The sequence below is a fragment of the Protomyctophum bolini genome (assembly GCF_963924005.1).
Source record: "Protomyctophum bolini genome assembly, chromosome: 14".
In the NCBI taxonomy this organism is placed as follows: domain Eukaryota; kingdom Metazoa; phylum Chordata; class Actinopteri; order Myctophiformes; family Myctophidae; genus Protomyctophum; species Protomyctophum bolini.
Window position 1 is genome coordinate 11,897,538 of NC_137875.1, and position 18,840 is coordinate 11,916,377.

Consider the following 18,840-nt stretch of genomic DNA (forward strand, 5'->3'; position numbering starts at 1 on the left):
TATAGGACACTGCATACCGTGCATAGACATAAACTACCTCTGATGTTGTCATTTACACTGTGTGGTTCTGTTTTGACTTTTGATCTTCTTCCAAACTTATACGTTTCTTGTTTTGTCAATGGTAGAATTCTCCAGAGAATGTTAATAATTTTGTGTATAATGCACATGTATATACATTTCCCATGGATTTTGTATCATGATGACTCCACTGAGCCACAGCACCAACATTTTGTAATTATGATTTTGTTTTTTCTGTCTTTCTTTTTCTTTTTACTTTTTTTCCTCTGTTAGTCAAGTCAGCAACCGTCTGGAAAATTACAAGGCACCACCTGGTGCCTTGTAAGAGTCACCTCCCTCTTTCAAGTTCACCACCAACAGAAATTGTGTTACTAATCTACAAAACATTCCCTTATTCCCTAATAAAGACCAGCCATATGACATGATGTGTTTGTCAATAAAAGACCAAAACATTTACAGCCAAACCGAATAAACCTTAGACATTATTTATCTAAAGAAAAACAAATAAATATATAAATATATCTTCTTGAGTTGGTGGGGTAATAAAAACTACAAAAAAACAAAACACACAATCTGACAAACAGGAAAACAAGCAGTGACTTGTGGTCAGAGAAACAAGTGGATTATTGTTCAGTTTTTAGTGCGTGGGACTGTGTCATGCGATGCAAGACTGTATAGTGTATAGCGTCATTGTGTCAACATTGTAAACCTATGGCAGTGGCATCCAGGGTTTCTGACGGTCAACCTGCTATGACTGTTGCAATAAAGAGCAATCCAACAGGGCTTCTGCTCTGTGTCATCATGTATTATTTGTCCTGCCTTGGGGGTCTCAGGGAAGACTAAACCAAACAACAGGAGAATAGTCTGGGACTGCTAGGCTATAGCGTATGAAAGATTATCCATGCTTTTATTAAATACAATCACTCACTACAGCAACACAGCGAAATATTATACGTTCTGCGTTTGCTTATGTTTGCAAGTCCCGTTGTTATAGAACTCCTGGAAATAGTAATGCTATACTGTACCTCGGCCCGCTTGCATAACACAATGCGTCACAAATCAAGGCCCCCAGAAAGCCAGAAGATCCCACAGATAACAGAAATAACCCCTTTTTTATCACTCCAAAAATCTGATACGAGGCACCAAACACAAAGTAAGGGAACATGACTGCAATGTTCATAACAGTTTATAAAGTATTTGTGTTGAGTTTCATAATAAAAAAAAGGCTTTTCCTGGCATTTTGAGTCAAGTAGCTTTGGAATTTCCACGCTAATGCCTCTAACATATATTACACAACACGCTGCACTGCTGTGGCCACAGCATCTTCTGTAAGTAGTAGGGAGTTTGTTAAGGGTCCACGCCTGTCAAATGAACACTGTCATCATGGCAGCCATGTACCATTGCCGGTATAAATACAGTAATTAACTCGACTGCTTTGTAAAGGTTTCCATTACTCATGTTTGAATGTTACTGTATATATACGGATTATACGCTATGCAAATGCAAGCAGTGGTGGACAAAGTATACTCGCATGTTTTAATTAAGTAAAAGTATCAATACTGCAATGTACAAGTTCTACTCTGTTACGAGAAAAAGTCTGGAATTCAAAATTGACTTGAGTAAAAGCACAAAAATATGATGTACTTAAAGATTTGCCATTATTATAGGCAGAATACAAATATTTTGAAAATAGTAGATCTACAAGCTCACAATGTGTTCCATCGCGACCATTGTGAGCCATTTGGCCGAAATGTACAGTATATAGGGCTGTAGTGGTTAATTTATGTTTTGTAATAATAATCACAATCTACAAATTAACTAGCAACTAAAGTTTTCAAATAGATGCAGTGGAGTAAAAGTACAATATTTGCCTCTGAGATGTAAGTGGAGTAGAAGTAAAAGTACTGGAAATTGGAAATATTCAAGTAAAGAACCTCATTGAATTGTACTTTTCACCACTGAATGTAAGCCCTTTCCTTGTAACGCAAGGATTTCCCAAGGGCTTAAGACCCTTTGCCACGACATGGGGTTTTTCCTGCGTGGGGGAAATGCTTGTGTCTCCTCTACCATCTGGTTTTACGACCGCTTGAGACTCCTTGACTGGCCCGGCCGCGGTTGTTGTTTAGCCACATTCTGAGGTCTTTGACTGATTCCGGGAGGTTCGCCACAGTGACCCATGTCATGACAGAAATGGGATTGCACGCAGCTAATTATTTGCATGTGAAATAATTAGCTTGCTATCGCAAACATGGTCGGCACTTATGGACGTCCTGAGTTCATGTGGTGGGAGGGAGTAAAGCCAAATTCCATTACCCCTGGATCTCGGGCCACTCGCTCACTCACACTTGGTCACTCCAGCAACCATGGTCATGGTGTTACGGTGAAATTGGTGACCTGCCAAAATTTGTGACCATCTTGTGGACTTCACATAACTTACATGCATGGAATGTCTTTAAATGCGTGGCCTAAATACCGCTAGGTTGAATTCTGCTAATAAACAAACCGCAATGATTTACGTTCGGACACTGCCGTTACGTGATGTCTACATCTGTGATGTCACATATTTCAGCAAGTCACTAATTTCACCGCAACACGGCCATGCTGGAGTGAGCGAGTGGCCGGGATTTGGGGTATTGTTATCTAGGCCCCTCAGGCCAAGATTGGTACATTGGCACTTAAAAGACAAATATACGTTGGTGTTAAGGTGACAGCCCCTTATCTTGCAAATGTGAAGGACGTGCATGTGTGTGATGTTAAAGAGGAACATGTCTGGTTCTGAGGGCCTCCATAGGGTCTTCTTGTATTGACTCCCCCTATACCAGGGGTGTCCAAAGTGCGGCCCGCGGGCCAAATACGGCCCGGGGAAGAATTGTATGCTGTCTGCAGCTTCATACCTGAATTGTGTTATGAACGACCCACCCAACAGTATGGGACATTTTTTACATTCAAGTTTTATATGGGTATTTCCCAGAGTATTTGTCAGTGTTCCTTGTCTGGTTACATTTGGAAATGTGACATATGGCTGAAAAAAGGCTGAGTTACACATTTTGTTAACAGCACACACCAAAACAAAACACCATTGATATTAAATATTGATGATGGTAGTATAATAGAATCGTTTAAATGCGATGCATATGTAATTAATTATGTATGTGACTTTATAGTCCGACGGTACATTATGTTAGTTGGCCCTTGGGTGTTTATAAATGTTCTAATATGACCCCCTTTGAAAAACGTTTGGACACCCCTGCCCTATATCGTATACTGTATGTGCCTCACTTTAGGGCCCTGCATTGAAGATGGAGGGTATAGGGTTGAGGGATGCATTGTATGAAGGGCTGGTCGGGTTCAAGGGGACTACAAAAGGCATGTGTAATCACATACGGTCCAGTGTCTTGCTCTTTCGAACTGTTGGCCTACTTTAACATTGCCAAGTCAACATATGGGAGGGCACATCCATTGCTTTGCTCTGGACAAAGTTTGTCCTATATGTGGGCAGTTGAGTTAGGGTTTTACAACCGCATATCCCTATACATTCTGCTTGATGGATTGCTGGGTCTAAGATTAAGACCCCCCCCCCCCACACACACAGACACACACACACACACACACACACACACACACACACACACACACGCACACACTTGAAACAGCTGATTTATGTCTAGCCCTGGACACTTGTGTTCTGTGGTTTGGAATGCAGGGAATTTTTAGGACCCCCTCCTCTGCTTGTCCCCTTCCTCCACGTGCAAACGCCTGGAGCCGCCGGCGCCTGGTTGGCCAGATGAGGGGCTGCATCTCACCCAGAACTTCTCCCACAGCAGGGCAGAATGTGAGGAATGCCAGGGGGCGAGAAAATAAATCCATTCTGTCCTTCTCTCTCTCTGCCAGTCTATGGTCCTTTATTTCCTGGATAAGACATCCCCTTGTCTTGTCTTTTTGTCACTATCCTACTTTATTCTGTTCTTCGCTCCTTGTCTAAAGTTCTCTCTCTCTCTCTCTCTAACGAAGAGCTCAATGATGAAATGTTTATTTTTGGGCCAAAGTACAAAGCATCACAAAAGAGACGGTTGGGACTGCTAAACTTTTTTGTTTTTACTTGCGTAGGTAACAATGAGCATCTGGGCTCAATGTGCGGAATAAAATGCAGGGAGCAGGGTCAGTAGAAAACCTGAACTCAAGGCAAAAGGACTGGTATCAGCTTTTCTCAGAATAGAGTTTGCCTACTATGAACTGATTTCCTGTCTAGAGAACAGTTTGCTGAGATGTGGGAGCGAAAGAGAATGTCTTGTGTAGCATTGAGCAAGAATCACTGGTTTTGTCTTTGTTTTAGGGGGAAAAGGAAATGTTTTTTTAATACTATTTTTTATATTATTGTGAATGCCCAACTTTTGCAATTTGTAGAATTGTCCCGATGAATCTTTTAGTGTACACGAATTCTCTCTCTCTCTCTCTCTCTCTCTCTCTCTCTCTCTCTCTCTCTCTCTCACACACACACACACACACACACACACACACACACACACTCTGAATAAACACTCACATTGTGTATTACCTAAATAGGCCCTATATGCTTGCAAGAAATTCAGCGAAATAGGACAAAGTTTATTTATTTGTCTTACAATAATAAAAACACAAATATGCATAGTATTCTGTTTCTTGAAATAGTCATGTGGCAAACGAGTCGTGTGGCAAAGAAAACAGTGCTTTGTTAAACACAATAATAGGGCACGCAAAATGCATTATTTTAATGCTTCTTGTGTGCGTAAAAAAAATGAAATGAAAAAAAGTTAATGCAACCTCAAAACTCGAGTACCTTTTTATATAAATGGCTGCATATGTCAGGAAAATAAACCAAAACTATAATTCATTATTATTAATTTAATTCAGGAGGAAAAACAGAACAAAACAAAAGGCACAAATGGCTGTGTTTTAGTTTAAATTCAATAGTGCATGCATCTTAAACATGCTGGTAGCATCTGACAAACAAAGAAGAAAGAGAAAATCAACACTCCATAGAAGCAACAATAGTTATTTGTTTTGACAATAAAAACATAAGCAAGTTCATGACTATTTTAGCTCATTTTCATCACAATGATATATCCAGACACCATTTTGATTGCGTCATGAGTCTCTCTCATGGCTTATAGTTAAAGTAGGCTACGGCTTCACCACTTTTCAACCTATCTTCTTATAATTGGTCCTCAGTCACTACTGATAAAATAGCAACAAAAATAATAACTAGAAATGCACTCTGTCGAGGTGCCAACATGCGCATTGCCCACAAGTAGGCCATAGTGTCTATATTACAACTGCTGTTCTAAATCCTTTAGATCCGTTATTGACCTTATACCAACCTTGACATACATACCGTAGTTACGTCACCATCAACAGACTATAAGGGACCACCATTCTTACTCCGACATACATACGTATACATACCCAGCCTATCACCAAACGTATACCTTAGTTACGTCATCAAGAATGGTGGTACCCGACATACGGTGGACAACACCGACATACCCAGCCGATCGCAGTACTTGCACGCTCTGCTTGCGCAAGCAATAATGTACTCAGTCTGTGTGTCTCATAGGAGGGCTGTGGGCAGTTCAGAAACCTGTCTTCCAGTAACATCATCGTTAGGCTGATATTGTTTTTAAACAAGATTATTTTATTTAAGATTTTTAATATCGCAAGAACGATGGCTTCCAATTATAGCACGGTAACTTTTCAGGAATAGAAAGCCTGAAGTTTCTATTAGTTTAGACTCTCCATCGATGATGCCACTGGCTGGAAGACATGCTTCTGAACTGCCCATGGTCCTCCTATATATGAGACACAGACTGAGTAGGAAAAAAACTCATGAACATTAGTGAGGACCAATTATACGAAGATTGAAAAGTCCTATAATAATTTCCCCATATTTTTACCCACACCCCCCGAACTCGGCCTAATAGCACTGCTCATGGCCTGCTCTTTGAACTCGGCCTTATAGCACTGCTCATGGCCTGCTCTTTGAACTCAGCCGTAGCACTGCTCACGGCCTGCTCTTTGAGCTCAGTCGTAGCTCTGCTCACGGCCTGCTCTTTGCGGCTGGCTGATTCATGATGTTGAGCACGTCGTCCAGGATGGACGGGCCCAAGTCCAGCTCGAGGGAGAGCAGCGAGCCCGTGATCTGGGCGAGGGAGTCCTGGGACGCGCACCTCTTCCCCTTATTGGGGAACTCAAAGTCGCAGATGATGCGCCCCCCCTCCTCCATCCCGCTGTCCCTGTCCGCCCAGTCTCCGATGCAGTCGGAGAGCTCCTTCTCGTAACCGAGAGCAATGTCACTGTTGAAGCGTCCGTAGCCGTTGCAGTTGCCGTTCCCGTTGAAGCCCCCCCTGCCGCTGTTGCCGCTGGGACTCCCGTCGTAAACGGCGGCGCCGTGCCCTTTGCCATCGTAGCTGTCGTAGCTGTCGCTGCTCGCGCTGCTGTACAGGCTCCCGTTGGCCTTGAAGCTGCCCTTATTGCTGCTGCCGCTGATGTAGCAGGAGGACGACGGCTTCTCGCGCCCCCTTTCGCCTTTGTTCGTTTTATTGGCTTTGGAGACCACCTTGCTGATCGGCTCCTCCGGTTTCTCCGGCGCCAGATCCAGAAGGACGTCTGGTTTCGAGCGGACGGCGCCGATGGGAGGCGGGGAGGGCTTGCGGCTAAAGACCTCCATGGAGCGCAGCAGCTCGTCCATCTGCATGATCTCCAGTTCTTGCATCCGGTCGGGGTTCATGGAAGCCGAAGAAGAAGCCCCCACGATGTCCTCCAGCGGCTCCGGGGGCAGCGGGTACACACCGCAGGAGATATGGGGAAGAGTGAGGGCCTGGCCACCGCCCATGGTAGGGAGGGATATGGCGTTCTTGAGAACGGGGGAGGGGGTCTCGGCAAAGTAAGCGTCGGAGGTGCTGTTTTTTCGCAGATAGTCGACGCCCAACAGAGGTCGTGCTATCACGTCCTTCCCTGGCAGGAGCTCAAACTTCCCCTGAAGGAAGGACATGTCTCCAAAGGTGTCTCTGTCCCCGCCCGGACCAATGTGGACAGTGTGGCGGAAGTCCCCCAGGGGTGGACTGATCATATCTGGGGACAGCATGTCCCTCAGGCGACATTTTTTCCCCTTCTTACTGTTGATGGGTTTCAGGTAGATCGGAGCTTTAGCCGGCATGTCTTCAGATATGCAGGACAGAACAATAATAACAAAAAAAGTAAAAAATATATATCTTTATGTGGTTTTTGAACGCGATACAGTCTACACCAGTCCCTGGTGAGATGCTCGAGTTACATTCTCAGTAAGGCGCAGGTCATGTGCAACTCCAAAAATAGCCTTGGTAGTGTCATTGATCAGGAAATAGGATTCCAAGTTCTATAGCGGCGATTATGTTGGGGGGCGGGGTTGCAGAAAGGTCGCCCAGCCTCCGTTCTGAAATGAGATGGAAATGGAGAACGGTCAGATCTTCAGGTCAATGGCATCAGTAACATGTTGACACTAAACATATTTCTGTGGGTTTGCTGCTGGGGGTATATACCGCATGCAAGGAGTCTATGTTACATCAGGCATTCCATTTTATATTTATATAACAAATTTGAACCCATTGCTGACAGATTTACCGAAGTCTCCCCTAGATTTTCCCCGCAGTGACCTGCTTCTATACTGATCTACAGCTCCTGTCTACCCAGCCATCCCGATAAAGAAATCTGATGAAGAAATCAGTCCCTAAATTAATTCCTGGAGACAAGACAGAACGTGCTCTTCCCCCCTCCATTTGGAGAGCCAAGGAGCCAGCACAGTAAAACACCCAGTGTTGAGTCAATCTTTACACTCTCTTTTCACTTTCTTTACACTCTCTGGGTTAAATTAACCCATTCAGGACGGGAACCCCTTTTGTTTTTTTAAGCATTTGTGTATACTTTAACTATTGAAAATCGTGAAAATGTGGTGCAAATCTTTGAGAGCGAACATTTTTTTAACCCAAATCTTTGCTTCTGGGGAGGTCCCTGGAACAACATATTTTCAGATGGGGGTCGGTGGTTATTTACATATAATTTGTGGGGTCCTTGACATGAAATAGTTTGAAAACCACTGATAGAAACATACAAGGTTTTTCAGGTTTTTTAGAAGACATTTTGTAGAATCTGGTTCAATATCCTAACACTGCATATACGGCCTGAAAAGTGCAGGATGAGGATGAGCAGGGAGAGACGTGCAGAGAATGTTAGAGAGGCACAGGGGATGAAATTCCCTAGAAAGGGCACTTTTTGCAAAGAATAGTGAAAATAGCTGCTCAGATCAGCTATTTTCGGAGCCCGACCCCCGCACTCTTTATCTACTGGCAGTGTTTATTTTGACAGCAAAATTTTGATTTAGTGTTAGTCATAGTCTTTTCACAAAAAAATCCATTTAGTTTTAGTCACATTTGAGTCACCTGAAATGTTTTAGTCGACTAAATCTACAGTTAATTTAGTTGACTAAAATGTACATTAGCGGGCCATGATGACGTCGTAATGCCTGATTTATATATGCCATATGAGCTTGTAGATATTCTATTTTAAAACGACTTCTTCTCCACTAGTCCCTTTTAGTCTTAGTTTTTATTTGTTGACGAAATTGTCAATATATTATTTAGTCACAGTTTTAAGGGTCTTTCAAACGGGAAGCGAGGAACGCACACGTTGTTGCCTGGATCAACGACAGGTCTGCTACAGGTCTTCTCAGGTGAATCCAGTTCTGGTGAGTCACAGGCGTGTGCACGAAACGAGCACACTCGCAACAAATTCACGGGACTGCGCTCACGTAAATATGCTTGCGTTGTCGCACCGCGACTGCTCCACGCAAAAACGCAGGTCTCATTGAAAATTAACCATAGGCGCGTTATATCGCTTCACGTTTGAAAGGCCCTTTAATCATCATAGCTGACTTATTTGAGTTTTCGTCATAGTTTTAGTTGACGAAATCAACACTCATGTCTACTGGAGATGCAGCGTTAATTTCGACAACGTACGACATGGATTTCTGCACACAGACAAATTCTTCAAATTCTGTCAACGCAGAATGTTGCATTCAAGTTCGGGAGAGTTCAAAAAAAGGCAATTCTCCTTCGGATATGGCATGGAAAGGGGGGTGGGGGATTTGCATTTCTTTCACCATAATAAGTGTGGTCTGAAGAAGGGCCGTTTTTTACAGTTGATTTTTTGGTTGATTTTGAGCATCTGATATTTATCCGATATTTTTATAGAACACTTATATGCCATATCACAATAGTACAATATCCAAAATCACACACAATATTCAGTCTAATATCATGACGTGGATATATTATTGATAGCCTACTAGAAATGTCCCGATCACGTTTTTTGCTCCTCATCCGATTCCGGATCGGGACAATCCTACTGAAGACCCCTTTGATGTGTATGTGTGCACGTGCCTGCATGAGGCCCTGTAGCTGTATATAAAGTTGTTTGGCTGCTGCTGCTGCTGCCTGCCATTGTTCTGCTCACATTCACATTTCCAACAATGCCAAGTATACCTCCGAAATGAAGGCTTCCCCCTGTTCTGGATGTGCTAATGTGGAACAGCTGGGCAGCAGATTGGGCTGATTTGGCTGAGGAGAGAGAGGCGATGCCGGGGGGAATTTAACTAGGATCAGCGCAGGGTAGCAAGTTTAGGGGAGGCCTGCTACTTAGACACGCACAGAGATGGAAGAAAGAGATGGGGGGGGCGGGGGGGGGGGGGGGTGTTGCCCGGCTGGCAGCATGAGGGAAAAATGGGTTTAAGGGGGGCTTGCATGATAAAGGGAGAGGGAGAGAGAGGGATTACACATGGGTGTATTTTAAGAGACAAGGCAATGTGATTTGAACCTGCAGGCTTTGATACACATAAGGCCTTGATAGATTTTAACCACTTCAACTATTGCATGTAGCCAAAAAGCAGACATATACAGTAGTACACGCCACAAGTTCAACACGATATGCGTTGTGAGCTTGTATATCTACTTTCACATAATGTTTGCCTATTTTCGACCAAATGTGTGCCTATACTATCTTGATTTGGCAAAAATTGGGACACTAAAGGCTTCATGTGGTCAGAACTAATGCAATTATTTTTTGTGTGTAAATTATTCAGTTACAAAACCCAAGTGAAATTGTCCTTTTTTCAGTTTTACCGTTTGAAATGACACAGTATAACCAAGGAGATGAAAAATAATAGTGTGTGTGTGTGTGTGTGTGTGTGTGTGTGTGTGTGTGTGTGTGTGTGTGTGTGTGTGTGTGTGTGTGTGTGTGTGTGTGTGTGTGTGTGTGTGTGTGTGTGTTCGTGTGCAGAGGGAGAGAGAGAGTGCTTGCCCATTTATAGACATATTTACTTATGAGAGGTCTGTCAGCAGTATGACTGTCTGACACACTGCACAGCCGTGAAGGAAAAAAGTACCCACATTGTTTACCCATTACTTATACAAGTAAAAGTAGCCTATCAATACTGCAGAAATGTAGAAATACTCTGACTAAAAGTAAGAAAGTATTGGCATCGAAATGTACTTATGAAGTACCAAAAATAGTAAGTAGTCATTATGAAGTTCAAAATGTATATAAAATATTTAGAAATATTTACAGTACAAGCTCACAATGAGTTTGTAGATCTGCTATTTTCAAACGGCCGTAAAGTGGTTAATGTATGTTTTGTAATAATAATGAAAATCTACAATGTTTTCAAATGAATGTAGCGGAGTAAAAGTACAATATTTGGATCTGAGATGTACTGTATAGTGGCGTAGAATTTCAGAAATGGGAAATACTCAAGTAAAGTTACCTCAACATTGCACTTAATTCCAGCACTTAAGTAAATGTACTTTATAGTTACTTTCCACCACTGGCTGCACAGCCGTGCATGCGTGCCTGGGCGGTCGATTCACCGACCGACCGACCGCACGAAACATAACATGACAAAACAAAACGGTCGACTGACAAAACATCCACATTCTTGCTGCAGCAGCTGACCCTGTGGAGACGCACTCTTAACAGCGCTCTTATCAGGCCACATTTATCCGGCAGACACATTAGAGGGGGAGAGAGAGACACGCAGACACTTGTTGCCGTGCATAGAATCATTTAACAACTACGGCTTGATATGTAGGCTACTAGACCTAATTTTTCACCATGACGTGTTTACATTCTTGCATTTTTAGGCTGGTTCTAATCTAGACTGTAGAGAGACTTGAATCAAGTGCTCACTAAAGTAGTGCTTCTCAAACAATGGGCCGGGACCCATTTCTGGGTCATGGAGCCATTTTCTTTTACGGGTTTTTCTTTTTTCTTTAAAAAAATATATACATTTCAGGTTCCCCCCCCCAGAAATGTTCTACACAAATTCTAAAAGTTTCTATCCGCATAAATATGTACTGTAAGCTCACATCACATCGTGACATGTTGTGAGCTCTCAATATTAAATAGGGCTTACAGTAAGTGGTTAACTCATGTGCCTTTAGGTCCTGCAGGGGAAGGATACATATTTCATGTATTCTTTGGGTCTCGAGCTGTAAAGTTTGGGAACCACTGATTTATTCAGTACTTTGTGTGCGTTTTTGTCTCTCGTAGTCTCGACCTCATCTGTACAAATTAGGGTTATATGAAGGAGTTTACCATTTATCACTTGTCCAATCACTAAACCATAACCACACAAACTAGACTGGCCGGTAGAGTGGCAGCTGGGAACCGTGAGCGTGAGGTTCCCAGTTCGAACCCGGGCTCCCCCAGAGTTAGTGTTGAAATGTCCTTGAGCAAGACTCTGCTCCCCTACTTGCTCCCGACGTGCAGGTTTTTGTCTTGCATGGTTTCCTATGCCATCAGTGTGTGAATAGGTGAATGTGATGCACAGTAAAGTGCTTTGGATAGAAAGTGCTATATAAATGCACCATTTACCATTTAGACTAGACACAACAGCGTGATCATGCTATAACATTAACCACTACCTTTTCACCTCACCATATGTCTCTCAACCTTGAAAATATATAGTGATGCAGAAAAATGTTCTCACTTTGGGGGGAGGTGGGCGTCATTACAGTCCAAATAAACCTGTCACTTAGCAGGCACTATGTGGTGCTATACATAGACATGACAAACAGAAACACATTGGAAGGATGCAAACATGTGCAAGCGTGTTGGAACGGCATCGCCGCCCCTCCTTGTGTCGTGTGTTTGAGTGTGAGCGCGAGTGTTTGTATGAGGTGCTTGACTGGGCTCGTCGTGAGAGATAGCGGTTTTGAATGCACGCCATGTGTGCGAAAGACGCCATGTTTGTTGTTTGCCAATAGCGAGAGAGAGAGGGAATGAGGGAAGGTGTGTGTGTGTGGGCGGGCGGCAGGGAGGGAGGGAGGGAGGGGGGCGAGAAGTACTGCCGCATTGTTTGATGAGAGATGGATAACATTAGATGACATGCTAGCCTGGCCCCTTTCTATCTCATTGTCTCCAAACCAGCTCAGTGGCCTTGTGGTTAGTGTCCTCCCTGAAACTGGGAGGTTGGGGTTCGATCCCCGCCCGGGTCATACCAAAGAGTCTGAAAAATGGGACCTCCCTGCTCGGCACTAGGCATCAAGGTTTGGATTGGGTGTAAGTCCTTGCGACATACTAGCGTCATGTCCAGGGGGTGTACTTGTACATCAAGCTGCCTCATGCTACAGAAACAGGAGATATATGGGCTCCATTTTCGTCACCGCTAAACCCCTTATCCCTAAACTTCTTTGCCTTTTTTTTTTACTATTTTGCTAAACATTTTTGAATAGTTCCAACTAGCCAATCTACAGTGATTGTAGACTGGCCATTTTAACTATGCAAAAGCCCATAGGCTCCTGCCCTATAGGCCACATGGCTCTCAGCAAGGCTCCATCAGTCATCCTGCCTTCTAGTCTTTGCTGTCATTTTCCCTCCCCCCGCTGCTCAATAGCGTCTGACCTTGACAACAGATGCACGCATTCTGCGATGAGAAATCACTAAAATCAGGCCACGATTGGAAATTAATAAACTAATGCTGCCTAGCTCCGCTGCCTGCTGCCTCTGTTATGTGGGTGCAGGTGCTGCTGCTCAGAGTGCGCATGCTCCGTCTATATAGCTATAACATCCACCCTGTGGCTAATCGCAAGAATTAAAGGTTACTGCACCACCACTGGATCTACACATTAAAATCCTGACCATCCTGACATGTCCATTTGGTTACATTTGTGCAATGTCTGAGTTATATATTGTACAGGACGGGTCAGGTATACATAAATTAACAAGGATTTTACTGTGTAGCACTTCCGGTCGGACATACTCATGGAATTATATTGGTCTGCCAGCTTCGTGACAAATGTACAGTGACTATAGAAGAAAATGCAAAGCTTTGCTGCTTCATAGTTGACATGGTTTGAAATCAATAGCCTGGCGGTTGGAATGCAGTAGGAGATCGTTGACTAGGAGGGATCAACACAGCTCTTCCTGAAACACTTGGGGGGGAGACAGACAGACAGACATCTGCCGCTGTGCATCCTATCCTATATACTCAAGGTCAACAGTTGTGGCCCCTGAGAAGAAGTCAGCTGGTTCGATGAAAGGTTGACCTTCATGTCAAGCCATCCCACTCACTCACTGGTGGTCCAGTTTAGCTGGTGTGGCAAACATGACAGGAATGCCAGGGGTCACCGCGAACAAAAGAAAAACAACACTACTACTACTACTACTACACTGCCTCAGTTTTCGACGCCTTCACTGCCAAACGCTTAGTGGAATCCAATTCTTGAATTAAGTCGAATCAATGTATTATACATTTATTTTACATTTTTATCCCACGATTTTTGTATAACGCATTTTTCACCCGGTGCCAATTCCGGATAAAGCTGTAATCCTGGGGCGCTATACTCTCCCTCCTCCAACCTGGGGAGAGCCCCGAGCTGAGCTCATATACACGCTTCCTTCAATTGAATCCAACTCTTAAAAAGAGGGCTGCATTTCAAGAGCTATACACTGATCTGACGTTTGCCCGACCCGGAAATGGCTGGTTAGTTACAGTATAGCTGAGGGTAGCCTGCAGCGTGACGACAGCCTCACGTTGGCCCGCTGACCCCCCTGGATCCATTTCTGTCTCGTCGGGGACTGTTAGAAGTGGAGCAGGTGCGTTGTGGTGGGGCTTATACAGCCAAAGCCATGACATGCGACTCTTCTTTTGGAACGGGCCCAGGAGGAGGAGGAGGAGGAGAAGCAGGGTGGCACGTGTACTATACGTGCTGCCCCGCTCTGAGCCGGGGCGGGCACCGACGCCACTGCAGAATGCGGTCACGGTTTTCATTTACACCTCCGGGGAGGGAAGGAAGGAAGGAGGCATGCAGTGGCGCCTTCCTCAGGATTGCTGATCCACTCCTGACAAGTGCTGTGGGATAGAGGTGTGTGTGTGTGTGTGCACGCGTGCGTGTGTGTGTGTGTGGGAGGGGGGGGGGGGGGGGGTGCTTGCGTGTCTGTGTCATTGGGTCAGCTGTGGCTATCTTTGCATGCAGGCATAATGAGATCTGGAGTCTCTCCAGCCTTGACGACGGGGCTTTACTTCATCACTGCAACGGAAGGGGGAATTATGTTCCCTAACTAACCCCTTTGGGGGTTAGTTATTCCTATTTGAGGGGGGGGGGGGGGGTGCTGTGTCTTTAAATGTAATGACAGACAGATATGGGGCAATGGGAGGATGGTGATAATTAAAGATACTGCTCATGTCGCGTCTGGCTATTTTGGGATAGGCCTTATATCAATCAAGTCATGAGCCAAATAACTGGGTCGATGTATTCCTGGAGCTTTTACAGTGGCCGGTCGGTGCCAAAAAAACAAATCCGGTTCCAGTTTGACGATGCTTTGCAGCTCAACTGTCGCTGCACACTGAAATACACCACAGCCATGAGACAGCCAGCGACAAATAGAAGAGGGTAATGGCAGAATGGCTGCATAAGGCTTTTTCTGTAAAAAAAAAAACCTTGCTGTCTCTGACTGAATGTTTTGTCTCATATGGGCATTATCACTGTGCTGATGTTCTTGCATTACAGCAGAGATGATGAAAGCATGCTATTCTGACACATTGTACAATACAGTCATGTATTATATAGACTGTACTAATATACACAGGATAATAGCAGAGGGACAAGCGTGGTGACGGTGTACTTACCTCTGCACCTCATGCAGAAGTAGCCTACTGTATACTGTATGACTAGAACTGTGAAGTTAATTGGTTTGCATCTCCGGTCTTGACTTCTGTCGTGTCTATGAATAGCCAAAAGACCCTCAGTTTGGGCTGTTATAAAAAGAATAGGCACATACCGCACATGGTAATGGTACCCTTGCAGAATAGGCCAAGCTGTTTGTTACATAAAAAATTCTCAATTATAGGCAAAGGCCTTCCTTTGGGGGGCCTGGTGGTGGCTGCACTGGGACTATGGTGAATAGCAGGGTGGAGTATTTGTTCTGTGTCTTTCGCTCTCTCCCTGGTGCCACCCTGCTGCACAAGCACAGTCAGGCACCGTTTGCCAGAGTTATCCTTGGCAAAAAACGGAAGCATTATGAAAACACGATGAAACGTGATGACAACACAAACGCATGTTGGCAAAGTGATGAGCACAGACCTTTTCCTCTCTAACCACCATCCAAATCTGCTCCCTCGAGGGATTCAAGCAGGGGCTAGCTCTGCATTTTGGTGGAACGTGCCTTAAAGCATGCATGTTTTACTGTGTCTGTGAAGCCAGACTAAAAATGTCTCTCTTGGAAAGGGATATCATGTTGCTCTTAACAGTTCAGCCCTTGTGTTGTATGTATGAGAGCGTTTGCTGAGCAAACATTCTTAGACCGGCTAAACTTACCATGGACGTTTTCACACTTGCCTGTCGCTGAGCAAACAACCCATTCTGCCTGCTATACAATACATGCCCCCCCAATACAAACCTAAGCACTGTGAGGATGAACAGCAAAGAAAAAATAATCTAATCTACGAAGTTCTATTAATAATAAACACGTATCTCAATCACCACCACAGAGCATGACAGTACTGCAACTAAAACACAACGCCGGCTGCCTCTCACTCACCTCTGATATTCCAAATGGAGAGGTCTTCTTGATCCTTGGTGGTGATCCTGCCTACTCTCCTGAACGTCCTCGTCCCCAGATTGATGTGCAGAGTGAGTGTGCAGCCGGATGGAGGTATGTGTGTGTACAGTATGTGTGTGTAGCTCCAGTCCCGTGCCTTGTTGACACGGCTATGTCTTCTGCCTGCCTCTGCCTTCAGGGACACACACAACACGCTCCTGTCGGCTGGGATGGGATGTCTGTCTGCCGCACGGACAGCTGTTTTGGAATTCTTCTCAGGCACGGGTTCCCTTCTGAAGCTAGAAGTCTCCACCTACCCCCTCTCTCTCTCTCTCTCTCTCTCTCTCTGTCTCTCTCTGTCTCTCCTACTCCTACTCTCTTGCTTCCTTCTCTCTCCTCGCTCTCTTTTTTTCTGTCCCCTCCCTCTCCTTTTCCTCTCCCTCCCTCTGTTCTGTCCTTCTGTGTCTCTCTCTCTCTCTCTCTCTCTCTCTCTCTCTCTCTCTCTCTCTCTCTCTCTCTCTCTCCTGCAGCACCTGTGCTAGTCAGTCTTCCATCTTACCAAGACCTGCTTGTTTTTAGCAGGCTTGAGGATCCTCCCAGCTCCCTGTCCCGTGTCTTAGCTGTGATGGACGGACGGACAGAGAGACAGCAGTGGGATGTGAAGCTTTGCTGTGCGTGCGTGCGTGTGTGCGCTTGTGTGGAGGAGGCTGGTGCTGTGCACGAGAGTCGAGATGCTGCCTCACAAAATACCTCTCTTTCCCAAAAGCGTGGTGTCTGGCTTTGTGCACAACAAACTGTATTGCAGCAGACTCCTTTGCTGTGTCTCTCCTCTCCTCTCTATCTGCTCACAGCCTCTGCCTTCAATCTGATTCAATCATCAGAAGAGTCAATCAGGCAGGCAGGCAATCATCAGAAGTCAATCAATCAGGCAGGCAGACAAACAGACAGACAGACAGACTTTCAGGAGGTGTCTCTCACCTCCTTTCCCCTCTCACCCCTCCCCCCCTCTCTCTCTCTCAATATGCTGCTCACCATGGAATTATTTTCTTCCTATAAATCCGCATTTCTTTCCTGCATGAAATAATGCGCTGTGTATTGCTTGCAATTTGCCAGAATTGGGATATTTGCTGAATGGACTCATTAGTGCAGACCGAGTGCTGCATGCAGTACTGCATCACAGGACACATATTAATTGGCAAATGGACAACACATGAGCTGCTGCTGCTGTGTAGTAGACTTCCTTATAGGAATCACTGTTTTAGTACAATCTCTCACATGCAAGGCGAGAGGAGAGACATCGTCACACCTAATGGTGACCTAACCTGATGCCCTCGAGTCAAGGACACAGCTTTTTCAGAGAGAGAGAGAGGGAGAGAGGGAAACGGGTGTATGCCGTGCGTGTGTGTGCACGCTCTCTTTGTGGTGGTTGGGCGAATGGGGTGAATACAAGTCCTTGCAAGTCTAAATAGTATGCTGCCAATAATCCCGTCATGTCCGACATACATGCACAATCACAGCCTTCAACAAATTCCCACTTGTCATCTCTGGAACATTCGACATGGATAGCACACTCTCCTAATCCGCTTCCACCCTGGCCTACAATGATGTCCAGATAGCGTGACATCTGTGCCAGTGTAATAACCAGCCATACATGAGGCATTTGTCGAGTCCCCTAGCTGCACACTGCAAAATTAATGTTGTTCTAGGTCGGCTCTGTGTGTGGACAGTTTACAGTTGCAGAGACACCCTCAATTTAAGTCACACAGCCATCACTTTGCACCAGTAAACAGCACTTACCAATGCACATCTCTTCCAATAGCAGTGTAAGTGTCACCGGAGGTGATGTCATCTATCTAGCCTTCCATGTGGCCAGCATATGATCTTCTAACTCGAGAAGGACGATAAACCTCGGAAACTCCGGAACCCTGCAGGGCCATGCTACTGTGCTGGGCTAAAAATAGCGTCTCCCGCAAGATGAATTACTCAACAGTAGAGCGATTCATTCATCCTCGTAGCACAAACCACACAACTCCCATCCAACATTAGATGGACTTAATAATGGGCCTGAAATGGGCACAAGGTGTATAGTGCACCGAAAATAGCGGATCTACATGTTTACTACACACTGCAATGCCAAGTGTTGTGAGCTTTTGGTGCTTAAAAATATCTGGCTAACCTGGATCAAAACTGAGGGTTGGGTTTTTCCCGCCTGCCATTCACTGTGGTTCTTCAATGGAACCTTTGGTGGTAACGAATATCGGTATGGAATATCGTTGTCACCTTGTTTTTTGTTTAGTTTCCCCACGTCGTGTTTTGGTGCTGCGGGAGGAACAAGTCAACTTGTATTCGTCCATTTCCATTGGGAGCCGTTTGCTTTGGCGCAGGACAGGTGTTTGTGTCTCCAACAAGACGGCTCTCTGTAGTTGTTTTTCTCCCCACACAGTGAAGTCCTCGGTGTTAATTCATCCACGTGGAACTCCAGAGAGTGCACAAATGTTACTAAATTCACCCGTAAGTTTTCCATTTTGAAACATTTCCTTTTTAAAGTGCACACTGAGGATTTTACTGTGCAGTTATATGCAGTACTGTAGGTGAACTGTTCCAGTGAGCTCATCTGACTTGACAACACCCTGATCCGCTATATATAAACGGGCCTGTCTCACTATATGGTATTCTTCAGGGAATCATTTCCTGAAGAAGACCTTATAGTTGCCTGGT

General features: G+C 44.8%; 1 protein-coding gene across 2 annotated transcripts; it reads right to left on the reverse strand.

Moving 5' to 3' along the window:
* Window positions 1-4,612: 4,612 nt before the first annotated feature.
* cdc42ep3 (CDC42 effector protein (Rho GTPase binding) 3) lies at window positions 4,613-16,527 on the reverse strand. 2 transcript variants are annotated; one of them, XR_013965260.1, is made up of 3 exons: window positions 16,123-16,527; window positions 6,002-7,465; window positions 4,613-5,962 (listed from the first exon to the last, which is right to left on the reverse strand). XR_013965260.1 is itself a non-coding variant. In XM_080781832.1 (2 exons), the coding sequence occupies exon 2, from the start codon at window positions 7,208-7,210 to the stop codon at window positions 6,092-6,094; it is 1,119 nt and encodes a 372-aa protein (XP_080637958.1). In that variant the 5' UTR covers window positions 7,211-7,465; window positions 16,123-16,527; the 3' UTR covers window positions 4,613-6,091. The 2 variants fall into 2 exon arrangements, 1 of the variants encoding a protein (XP_080637958.1); XM_080781832.1 differs by having other exon boundaries at window positions 4,613-7,465.
* Window positions 16,528-18,840: the final 2,313 nt, after the last annotated feature.